At 37.3% G+C, this 12974-nt stretch overlaps 1 protein-coding gene across 3 annotated transcripts in view; it reads right to left on the bottom strand.

Moving 5' to 3' along the window:
- Nucleotides 1-12974, bottom strand: part of LOC127575757 (protein furry homolog) — a 230122-nt gene that overhangs the window by 54287 nt on the left and 162861 nt on the right. For all 3 annotated transcript variants that reach the window (XM_052025806.1, XM_052025805.1, XM_052025807.1), the window contains exons 38-41: nucleotides 11580-11683; nucleotides 9719-9904; nucleotides 5285-5483; nucleotides 1480-1601 (exon numbers count right to left, since the gene is read on the bottom strand). In XM_052025806.1, the coding sequence (XP_051881766.1) occupies nucleotides 1480-1601; nucleotides 5285-5483; nucleotides 9719-9904; nucleotides 11580-11683 (611 nt within the window). The remainder of the gene's footprint in view (nucleotides 1-1479; nucleotides 1602-5284; nucleotides 5484-9718; nucleotides 9905-11579; nucleotides 11684-12974) is intronic.

The raw sequence follows: 12974 nt of genomic DNA on the forward strand, positions 1-12974 counted from the left end.
AATATCAGTGACAGGGTGAGGCCAGGACTGGCATGAGGATAAATAATGGTTAATGGGTTAATGGTGGCAGTCAGAGAGTGAGAGTACAGAAAAAGGAGTGTAAAATATTGTGAAATGTAGGGCTTTTGGATATTCCCAGCTGGTCAGGCTATGCTAATAGAAAGAGAAATGTCATAGATGGATGACTGCCAGCCGAATTGGCCAGTTCTGATACAGAAAACCAATTGTTCTCTCTTTCCCATTTCTGATGAAAGTCTTTGACCTGAAACATTAATTCTGTTTCTCTTTCCACAAATGCTGCCTGACCTGCTGAGTGTTTCAACCATTTTATGTTTTATTATGTTTGTTTATTTATTCCAATGTAACACTAGCATTTATAGCATTACATTAAGAAATAGAACATGAGCATCACCAAGCAGTTTCACATGAAGCTTGCTCCTTTGGGTAAATCTTCAAGAAATATACTCATGGTGGAACTGCAAGCAGGCTTCAAATTTAAGGTATTCCACATTACCCGTTACAGATTTGCCCAACATGGCATTCTATACATCAGATGAATTCCAAACTCCATACTGGTAGAATGATTGTGATGAAGAGAGTTAATATTCAAATGCCAGGTCAAGTGCACTGAATCTTTAGACTTTGCTTTGCTATAATCAGATGAAAATCTCTGTCGCGCCTCCTGGCCAGCACTTCCAGATTGTAGCTGAATGCTCCAGTTTAGGCCCTCTCTTAATACGAGTTCAGTCGCAGAAATGACACCACATTAGTGCAAGGCATTGGAGTTCTGATGAAGGGTTTCTCACCTGAAACACTGACTCTGTTTCTTTTCTCACAACTGTGGTCTGACCTGCTGAGTATTTCCAGCATTTTCTGTTTTTGCTTTAGATTTCCAGCATTTGCATTTTTTAAATTTCCACATTACTGCTTTTCAGTAGTTAGGTTACTTGATTTCTTTTGGCTATTACAATTCCATAGTTAATTCAAATTGCAAAAGTCAACAGGAAGTGCATTGCAATATTGAAGAACTTCTTGCTAACATCAAGATTTAAAAGGAAACAATCAGCCACTGAATCTATGCTGATTTTTAAAGCAATCCCATGGAACCCATTCCACCACTAATTTCCCTGTCATTCATTCTCTGTGTTTCTCCTACTGCCCAGCTACACAAGGGGTGATTTACTGTGGTCAATTCACCTACTAACCAGAACATCTTTTGGATGTAGGAGGAAACTACAGCATCTGGAAGAAACCCACATGGATCACAGGAAGAATATGCAAACTCCACACAGGTAGCACTGAAAATCAGGAATGAACCTAGGTTGTTGAAGCTGTGAGGCAGCAGCACTAACTGCTGCATCACTGTGCCTCCCTTAACTATAAGATAAATGTGAAAAACAAGAATATGAACAAAAAATGATTTTAAATTACTTAGTATTGCTGTAACTGTAAATATCTGGAAATAGTAAAGTAAAATACCTGATTTCACATCTTTGAATACAGACACAACATGACGTAGGAAGTTAGTTAGCTCTTCAGCACTTTTAGAATTGCAATTCTTTGGAGTAATATCTTCATGGCACCAAAGAGGTCCAAATGTCCTGTACAAAACAATTCTATTCTGTAACTGATTCTATTAAAATACACATGATTATGGCCTCCTATGATAGTTGTTCAGAATCCTGTAATCACTTCAGTCAAAAGTACAAATTTGAAGTATGTAAATATTAAATTATTATAGTCTGTCTCTTTGTTGTGATAATATACAGGACAGAGAGACTGGAAGGTTATTTTCACTGTAAAATACCAAACAGTTTATATACAAATTAATATCTTCTACCTTTTAAAATATAAAGAGTTAGATTTGATTGCTAGTAGCTGTCCGATGGTTCTGTGGCACACCTAGTCTATTTTGTTGGTCACACTGCATTGGTATTGAGCTCGGAGAAGTTCCTGGAAAATGAACACCCAAGGCCGCAATAAAGGCTGCCGCAAAATAAAACTTATTTGGGAGACTACTTTACATTGGGTACATCAGGACGTAAGGTGTTGAGTCAATGTGGTGGATAGTCCAGATAGTGCAGTCACTGATCCCACATATTCTATATAACCCTGAATTCCATAATATAAAACCTTGCTTCCTTACTCAAGCCTTGGGGAAGATAGGAAAGCCCACACCATTGGCTGAAATGCCATTATGAAAATGAATTAAATCTGAAATTAATAAATATTTCCCTCAAAAGTGTTCTTTTTCTTTTCAGTGTGTAACAGATTAGGTTACTATTGGTGAATGTCCCTTTAAGACATTGCACAATAGTGTGTGTGTGAGTGTGTGTGTGTGTGTGGCGGGGGGCATGGTTACGACAACAGGAGATAAGGATGTAATGACGTTTTTGGAGCAGTCGGAGTCAGTCAGAGAAGAGAGGGAGAGAGAGAGTGAGAGAGAGAGAGAGAGAGAGACCAGCCTGCTGGTCTCTGTATCGATGGATGAAAAACAATAACTGTGTCTGTCACTACAATCCACGTATGGATTTTTGGAATAATCCAGTGGAGTCCACTTTGTCGTTAACCTGTAGAAGGAAGCAGGTATTTGTGTGGACGGCCACGTCTCGAATGCCTTTCGGGGTGGCAGATACTTTGGAACAAAGGAATGGAGATCATCAGTGATTGAGGTGTCGTATGGGTTCCATTGTGGAACAACTGGATTTCGTAACTTCTCTCTATTTTTTGTCTACATTTCCTCCTCAGTCAACGGTGGTTTTGCAGAAGCCTTTGCTCACGTTTCACCTTATGGCTTGCTGAACTGAACTTTGAGAACTATTCCTGGACTTGGAGTTTGGGAATTTGCCAACACACACTCCGAGTTTAGTTTTTCGGGTTAATGTTTAAGATCTAACAATTTTACTTCTAACATTCTAACATTTTTACTTTTATTTTTCTTATTATCATAAGTAGTTATTAATAAAATAGTTTTTAACACTTATACATGACTCGGTGTGTTTCTTTTGTTGCTGGTACATGACAAATGTCCCAACTAATTTTGTGTTCTGGTTAATATATACACAATTAAGATCAAATAATTTCAGATCAGGTCTAGAAAAAATAGACTAAAATCATTCTACCCTTGTCCAACATTTCACTCAAGGCTGCAGAAAACAGCAACACTTCACTCTGCGTTTCAGCAATATATTTCTCAATTTTCCTTCTAAGTATCCAGTTTTTTTTAAGTAAAACTGATACTTTGTTTAATTGGAGGTTTTGAGGTGACCAAATTGAAATAAGTACCAAAATGAGAAAAAAAGGGAGACAAATCAAGTGGCTTATTTGAACTTTGATTGTCTAAACTAACTAACCAGAGCAGACTCTCAGATCAGAAGAGTTTCTCCATCACTCTGAATCAGGTTTCAACTCTAGTCACAAATATATAAGGTAAAGAGTTTAATTCACTGTCCCACCAAATCTTGCAGACAGGAGTTTCTTATCAAACTTGTATCTGCCGGAGTTTAGAATAGTGAGATAAGACTTGATTGAAACATAAGATCTTGAGAGGTCTTGACAGGGTGGATTGGAAAAGATGTTTCCTCCAGTGGGAATTAGGACTAGGGGTCACCCATTTAAGACGGAGATGAAGCAAGTTGTTTTTTTTCTCAGAAGGTTGTGAGTCTTAGGAACTCTTCCTGAAAAGGCAGTGGAAGCAGAATCAGAATATTTTTAAGGCAGTTATTGATGGGTACTAGATAAGCAAGGGGGTGAAAGGTTACTGTGTGTAGATGAAAATACAGAGTAGAGGTTACAAACAGATCAAGCATGACTTTATCACATGGTGAAGCAGACTTGGGAGCCTGAGCAACCAATCCTCTCCTAATTCTTATGTTTATGGTAATTTTGACACGGTGGTTTTCTGAGCTAAGATCAGCTATATTGCATTTTTTATTTTATTGCCTTTGTCTTTTTCCACATCTGGCCTGATTATTTCTTTGTCCCAAACAGAGGTTCATAGCCTGCTCCAAGTGAAGCCTAAATAGTTTCAGTTCTTGACATTTTCAAAAGCATCCACCACTTGTGGCGCCAGTGTGAAAATCCAAATAAGGTAATTTTGTTGGGGCTTATGGTAGGTTGGCACCGTGCAGCAGAAATCTCATGGGGAGCCTGGCATGCATTGGAAATAACTGTTGATCTATGAAAATCAGTTGGGATAGCACCAAAATTAAAATCCTAGCACTATTATTTGAAATTAAATGTACTCCTCTCAAGTAATTTGCCATTAATATACAACCATCATTATCTAATAGCATGATAAATCAGTTTATCAATAAAAATACAATACAATCATCAAGCATATTCAAATTCAGCATTTCAAAATATACACATCAAGTTTTTATTGATTTTCTCTTGACTGAGGTTCTGAAAAATTGATTTAATCAATGTACCAGTGAAACTAATCAAGCGTCCTATGTGGCTCAAGACAACTAAACGGCTTCTGTATTAATCTTCCCTTAAATTGAATTTCAGTAGGCCCAGAACCAATAAGCTGCTTTAGCATTTAGGATTCAGAGCACACTTGCAGGCCCAGTATTAATCAGGGAACTGAATTTAACAGCATAAATGCCTGGAGCTGGTTTATGACTCAGGTTAAGGTGACTCTAATTTTAGATCTCTTCACTGACATTATAGCAAGTGTGGCTGATTGAGGTGCTGCTGGGTTCTTAGCATTTCTACATCACGTCTCAGGGAATTGTTGTACATTCCGTATCAATTCTGATTGAAAAATCTTAAAATGGCAGGATGGAGCTGGTGGAGCAGCTTTGGCTGCTTTTACGTACAAATGCATGGAGTACAAAGTAACCCCCAAGGAGTATCTTTATTCCAAATATTAAAACACATCTAACATTGCTTTACTCTGAGCTTTCTCAGATTTCCATTCTGAAAGTTCAACCAAGAAAAGGCCTGCTTTTCTTTGTAAATTGTCTAAAATTAAAGAAACAAAATAGCAACATTTTATTGTAACCAGGAATTTTTGATCCACTCTGATAAGATTTGGGGCAAATTGGATGATGAAAGGATGATCTGATGCAATGCAAAGGTTACCTCATCTCCATGCATTTTCCATTAGTGATGAGGTATCCTAATTATTTCAATTTTGCATAGCAAATACAATACATGATTTATTGTGTCTTGTCCTTCTAATGTCACCAATGGTAAAGATTTTTAAATTTTATATGAATTTCACCCAACACAGGTCACAGACTAGCCGAAAGACATAGCTGGTTTTATGCTCAATTACCTGGTTGCTAAAAACTCAATTAGCTTGTGAGCTTTCTCATCTACTTCAGCTGTAGTTCCAATCTCTTCCATCTCTTGTGAGATTTGTGGTAGGTTTCCACTGCTACCTCCCAGACTGATACTGGAAGAGGTTGAACTGGAGCTTAATCCTGAATCTGGAACTGGAGAGGACTGATATTCTCTCAAGAAGTTATAACCACCTGATACAAGGAAACATAATTACTGTTGTGAAAATCACTACAAAAATCATATACATGTTGCATTGCAAGTTTCAATACACGTATGGGTATGCCAAGCCAGCATTTATTCCTGATTACTCTTGGGAAGGTACTGGTGAGCTGCCTTCTTGAACCTCCACAGCACTTCTGGGAAAAGTGCTCCCAGTTATGGGGAAGGAATTCCAGGATTTAGATGCAATGATGATGAAGGAACAGCGATATAGTTCCAAAGCAGGATGGTGTGCAACGTGGGAGGGGAACATATAGTGGCTTTCACATAAACCTGGAGATCTTGTCTTGGTGGTAGAAGTGCAAGTTTGGAAGGTGCTGCTGGAGTACTCTAGCTGAGTAACTGCAGTACTTTTAGTACCCACTAGGATAGCAAAAGGGGACTGCTTTATCCTGGAAAATGTCAAACTTCTTGAGAGTCCTTGGAGAGGCATTTATCAGGATAAGTATTGAGTATCACGCTGATTTGTGTGTTGTAGACAGACTTTGGGGTATCAGGAGGCAAATCTTTTGGCATGAGATACTCAGCCTCTGATTTATTTGCATGGCTGGTCCAGTTGAGTTTCTGGTAAATAGTGAACACCCTCTCCATGTTTTCAAACATGTATTATTCTGTGAAAAAATGTCTGTACAATGTATGGCATTTAAAACAAATAATTGCAAGACATACCTTTCAATACCTTAAAAGCCATTATCTTCTACAAGTCATATAATAATGGGAGAGTGGTACTGTTCTAGTAATACAGAGAACTGGACTACTAGAGAATACAAGTTCAAATTCCTTTATCTGATGATAATCATAACAATTAAGTTAAAATTTTGTTTCGATGAATTCTTGTCGTGTGTGTTACTGGATAGAGATGCATTTATTACCTATTTCTAGTTGTGTGTTTCAACACAATTTTATTGCAACCACCATCTGCGTTTCAATTTTTTTTAAATTAGAACTGCCAATGTGGAATTTGAATTTATATTCTGTAGATTAATAGTCCAGGTCTCTGAATTACTAGGTAATATAACCGCTCTCCCATTGTAAAATCGATGCATCACATAATAACTTCTACCCTAAAGTTTTGACTTTCATTCTATAGGATTCAATTCACTGTAACTGTCAAATATCATTTTTATTACATAAAGTTCTGAACCTTTTAGCCAATGGATAAGGTCAAAACTCATAGAATATCCAAATAACAAATACTTGCTTTCAAAATTTTGTTTTATGTAAAAAAAACTGCAAACAAAAACTTTTCTTAAATTCTAAGTTACAAATATTTAGCCATTTCAGATGTAAGGAATGGGACTGGATCCATCCAAGGCCAGTTTTTCGGCATCCAATCGAAAGGTGTTCTCAGAAGACGGAAAGGGGTTTTCAAAGAATGGAGAAACAAAACATCGGCACTAGTATGCAGTTGTGGGTGTGATAAGGGTGCAGTACATATGTCATTTAGTGGGGTGTGATTTTTAGACTGCCTAAGTGTATGTAACACAGGGTTTAGGCTCTTTGAATAAGTTAATCGGAGACCTACATTTACATAAAAGGAGTAAATTTCTTCACTCAGAATTCATTAGCACTGTCTAAGAAAATGAACTTTCCATGGAGGCAGGATGAGCAGAAGTCTGTGTCGATGACTCTCCCAGGATTTATCTGAGGGCTGTTGACATGTTGGCCTAAAATGCAATCCTGCAGAAGGATGAACAATCTGTGAAGGCACAATAGGAACAGGCACTTTGCCTGGAAAATTTAGGTGAAGGCTTATGTCTCTTTGTTTGGCAGGTAATGCTTATAATGCAGTTTTGAGTTCTGGGCCAAAAATAGCCTCAGACTATTTTTTATCCTTTCAAATGGATGTTAGCTAAGAGCATTCTGGTAACTAATTAACCTTGTTGGTGGTGTCACACACTGATTTGTGTGTTGTAGACAGACTTTGGGGCATCAGGAGACAAATCTTTTGGCATGAGATACACGGCCTCTGATCTATTTATGTGGCTGGTCCAGTTGAGATTCTGGTAAACTGTGAAAGCCCCTACCCCCTCCATGTTTTCAAACATCTACTATTCTGTGAAAATATGTTTTTCTGTTTGTGTTTGTTGGTACAAAGTATTTTCCTTTACTCTTTGCTGAGGAAAAGTTAACAATAGAGCCACTAAAAGAGAACTCAAAATATCATAATAGCAGAGTTATTTGTGATGTACATATAATGTACTTAAATTTCCAAATGGAATTCAATAAGATGTTACATGAAAGGTTACTATACAGGTAATGAGCTCATGGTATTGAAACTAATTTATTATTATTGTTACGGACTCGGTGAAAGTCCCTTTAAGATTGTGTGTGTGTGTGTGTGTGTGTGTGTGTGTGTGTGTGTGTGTGTGTGTGTGTGTGTGCGCGCGTGCGTGCGTGCGTGTGTGTGTGTGGCGTGCTTACGTCAACAGAAGATAAAGGACGTAATGACGTTGTTGGAGGTCAGTCGAAGAAGAAGGGAGAGAGAGAGAGAAAAGGGAGAGAGACACTAGCCTGCTAGTTTCTCTATCGATGGATGAGAAATAATAACTGTGTCTGCCATTGAAATCCATGTATGGAAATTGGAAGTAATCCGGTGGAGTTCACTTTGTTGCTGACCTGTAGAAGGAAACAGGTATTTGTGTGGACGACCACGATTCGGATGCTTTTCGGGGTGAGGAAGTCACTACCGAGACAACACTGAAGTGTCGTTTGGGTTCTATCGTGGAACATTTGGATTTCGTAATTAGTCCCCCTATGTTCTCTACATCTACATCTTATCTTCAGACAACGGTGGTTGTTGAAGAAGCCTTTGCTCATGTTTCACCTTATGGCTTGCGGAACTGAACTTTAAGAACCATTCCTGGACTTGGAGTTTGGGACTTTGCCACACACACACGAAGAGTTTAGTTTTTGGGGTTAATGTTCAAGGTTTAACATTTTTGAATTCTAACATACTAACATTTTTACTTTTATTTTTTGTATTATCATAAGTAGTGATTAATAAAATAGTTTTTAACACTGAATCATGACTCAGTGTGTTTCTTTTGTTGCTGGTTCGTAACATTATGAGTAGAGGATTGATCACTGACAGGAAACAGAGTTGTCGTAGATAGGTAATTTTCAGGACAGCATGCTGTAATTGGTGGAGTGCCTCAGGGAGATAAGCCATGTACAATCTATATGAATGAATTAGATGAAGGAACCAATTTATTATATCTAGGTTCACTGATGATATAGAGGGATAGGTAAGTTGCGAGGAAGACAGGAAGAGACTGGTTAAATGAGTAGCAAAAACATTTCCCCTCACAATACTTTGGAGCATATGAGGGGAAGTGTGAGGATAGTCACATCGGTAGGAATAAGTGAAAAGCAGAATATTATTTGAAATGGGAAACTATTAAGTGTTATGGTTCAGAAAGAGCATTATGTTCTCATGTAAGAAACTGAAAATCAGCATGCAATACACAAAGTAAATAAGTCAGCAAATGAATTATTGGCCTTTATTGTAAGGATGATAGAGTACAAGAGTAAGGACATCTTGCTGTGTTTATGCAGGGCTTTGAAGGGATCACACCTGGAGTTCCATATACAGTTTCAGTCTCCTTACTTAAGAAGGGATATATTTGCCCCAGGATGTGCAGCAAAGATTTGCCAAATTAATTCCAGGGATAAAGGAGTTTTCCTGTTGAAGATTCAACAGATTCTAAGGACAGTTTATGTGGATTGTAGAACCAAGGGGCATAGTTTCAGAATAAGGGGTCAACCAATTAAAATCAGATGAGGAGGAATTTCTTATTAAAAGGTTGTGAATCTTTATCATTCTCTCAACAGACCCATGGATGCCCATTCATTAAGTATATTCAAAATTGAGTGAGATTTTTGAATTACAGGAGACTGAGAGTTATGAGGATTGAGTAGGAAGATACAGTTGAGGTCAAAGATTACCCATGACCTTATTGATTCATGAAACGGTCTGGCGGAGCCATATGGCTCTCTCATTTCTAATAAGGGATTTAAATGAACTATTTCAAAATAAAATCCTACCATACAACATTCAAACAGGTTTATGAATCACAGCTGGCCTTGGAAAACTACTGACTTAATTTAGTATTGTGGTTTAAAAATATTTAAAATTATTTATCATTTAATTTCATAAATTCACCAACTCCCAATGCAATTACAATTTATTTCAATTTTATTTTACCTGAATAGAGATACTCTGGTGGGTAAGCTGGTTTCACTGTGAGTGTTTTACTTTCACTGACTTCTCTGTTAAGCAGAAGGACAGTAGCCACAGCTTGGAAATTATCACTGCAGGATAGAGCTATCAAGAGGTGCAAAAGTAATCTCTTGCTGTGTTCGAACACTTCTGGACGATAATGATCAAGACCTAAAAATTGCATAATATAAATTAACTACAATATTGATATTCAGCTATTTTGTTATATTATATTGAACAAGAATTGTAATGCTGATGTAAACTTGAGAATGATAACAAATGGTAATTTGTACTTTTTTGCAAAAGGTGCATAAGAAATATGCAATTACTGGAATATATGGGCTCAGATATCTTGACAGAGCTGTGAAGATTGCTGGCTGTACAGCTGGGCATGAGAGGCATTAGGTAGGTTGGTGATGGATTTCTGTAGAGAAAACCTCAATGTACGGATTTTTGGAGATTCTAATTTTTCACCTTGTGCTCAGCATCTATCAGATTGACAGGCTTGTTGCCTGCTGGATAGGAAAGCAGCTAGGGAGCAGATTAGTTGGAAATTGAAGGGGTGGGGAGAAAGTCGCACATCATGGGATGGGGTGGAAGAATTTGGAGGTAGTGGGATTAGCCAATTGCGGGACACATGGGAGTGATCACAGGAGGACTGCAGTTAGCAGTGAGTCAGAGCCCAGCGAGAAGTGATAGTGAGCAGGGTTGGAGAATGACAGGACATGGAAAGAGATACAACTTGTGTCCTTGAGAACACATCTGCTCCTTCAGGAACAAAAGCTGTACTGAAAATGCATCGATCTCATGGATCTGGACCTTCTTGCTTCTTCTTTTATCTGTCAGGATTCAGGGAGACTTAGGCAGCTAAGCTTTCGTGGGGTAAAAAATAAAAATCAAGTTAAAATGGAGACATGCAGCCACTTTAAACAATTTGACAAACCAACCTACTTTCTGAAGGCAAGTCAGTTGTCTGTCTGTCTTTAAATTAAAACTAACTTCTTCTTGTAACAAACAATAGAACGTCGTTTGTGCTATATCTAGACAAGGAAGAGAACTTGGCTACATGGTAAATATTCAAATAAAACAGAGAGAAAAATGTTAACGATATCTACTTTGGTGTACTTGTTGTTTGATTGTTGCAGTTAGTCATAGAAAGATAAAATTGTGCTGCACAATATTAATTAAAGTGTTCATATATTCTATGAAATTGATGTTATTGTATTTTAAAATAGATAATTTTTTTCATTAAAATATCAAATGCAGTAACACTCCAATAATCTGGCATCCTTGGGACTTTGGTAGTGCTGGACTAGTAGATTTTCCGGACTAGTAGATTTTCCAGACTATTGGACATTACTCCTATTAAAACCCAGACACTTTTATTTCACTTTTTTAAATATGTTACACAGTAGTATAATAAATTTTCCAGAGAACCTAGTAAGCTTAAAGGGAGCAGGAAATATACAAGCACTCCACACCCTGGTTCTGGCCAAAACATATACTTGTTCCTGACCCTTGGTGTTCTGACCCCCAACCTCAGCCCTGGTGCCAGCTGCACTCCAGACCCTGGCTCTGGCTGCATGTCCCACTTGCATTCTGGATCCCTGTCTCACATTCTGGAGTAATGAGTGAGCCAGATACCAGACTATCAGGATTTCCAAACAATTGAGAAACAGATTATCGTTTTACTGTGAAGAAAATAGGAATATGGATTAACTAATTTTTTAATATTGTGAATACTTCAATCTATTATAATAACTGGAAAGCATGAACCTATGCCACTTGTAAATTCATATAAATATTTTTGTCAATTTCAAATATAAAAAATAAAATTCAAACATACCTAGAAAGAGTGCATGAATCAACAAAGGAAGGTGGAGAGCCCAGTCTTCCCTGACACTGTGGTCAACCACCATCTCAGTCATGAAGATGACAGCAATATTGCACCTGTTTCCACAGAAATTTGAAATGTAATACTTCACAACAATACTGTGCAAGTTCTTCATGGCAGTGCTAACAAACTTAAATATATTTAGTTACACTAAATTCAATTTCTGATAGCTATGCAAAAGATTGGTATGTACTAATATAAAACAGTATTCTGTCATTTGGCACATTGACTGCAGCTATCTTGGACTGAAGGCAATGCTACTGTATGGAGACTGGCAATGCTACTGCATGCAGACTGTCAATGCACAAATTAAACTACATAATCTGGATAGGAAATTGGGTGAGTGGTGCTCAAGTGTACTTCCTACATATTTTCACTGTTTACAGAAATTATATTCCATCTTGCTCTGTTCACTCATTTACTATGTTTAACTTGGTGTAGACATCACAAACAAATTGCTGAAATCTGTTGTTGCAGATACTTGTTACAGTGTTGCCAAAATCTATAATGCATTCATTTGAATGACAGCCAGAAAGGTGGCTTGTTTTAATTATATAAAAAGTTTATTTGTACCTCAGTATTTGATGTATAAGTATGACTGATTGAGTGAGCATATACATGAGTAAGGGGAGTAAGAATTATCTTGACAAAGATGGTAATAGTACAGATGACCCCAACTTTTCTCGGACACCACAGTATTTTGCTGACAGGTTGAAAATTTTACATCGCAAAACAGCATAGTTACGTGGTTGTTTTATATATATTTACGTAAAAGCTGACAGAAAATCTGTAGTTTTCTCATCAGTTTGAATAAGATAATTGTCAAAATTATTTTATTTCACCCTTAGCTTAAACATAATTTAGTGCTGCTTTTATAAGGCATTGTTGGATTTAGTAGCTCTGCTTTATCTGGTGGATAATAAAAACAGAAATGCTGGCAACACTCAACTGGTTAGGTAGCATCTGAGGAAAAAGAAACAGAGCAAGAGTTAGAAACATCAGACCCCTTTTCAGAATTGTGCTGATGTGCTGAGTGTTGCCAGCAGTTTCTGTTTTTATTTCAGAATTCCAGTATCTGCAGTTTTTTTGATTTTCATCTGTTGGATAATTGTATCAAGTGAAATTTATTCCGTGGAATGTGCACTATGTTAGATCAGCATAATGCAACTCTTCCCAAATAAGCTTCTAAACCGTCCAAAGAGAAAGAATCCCATTCGTTGTTTTATGTGTTTGAAAAGGAATACTGACTTTTATTTAGAAGTAGAATAAAAAGATAAATTTTCTGTGTATCCAAGGAATCATTCCCAACCATACACATTTGAAAAAACACATCAATATTTCCTATGA

This window comes from Pristis pectinata, chromosome 11, assembly GCF_009764475.1.
Source record: "Pristis pectinata isolate sPriPec2 chromosome 11, sPriPec2.1.pri, whole genome shotgun sequence".
NCBI lineage: Eukaryota > Metazoa > Chordata > Chondrichthyes > Rhinopristiformes > Pristidae > Pristis > Pristis pectinata.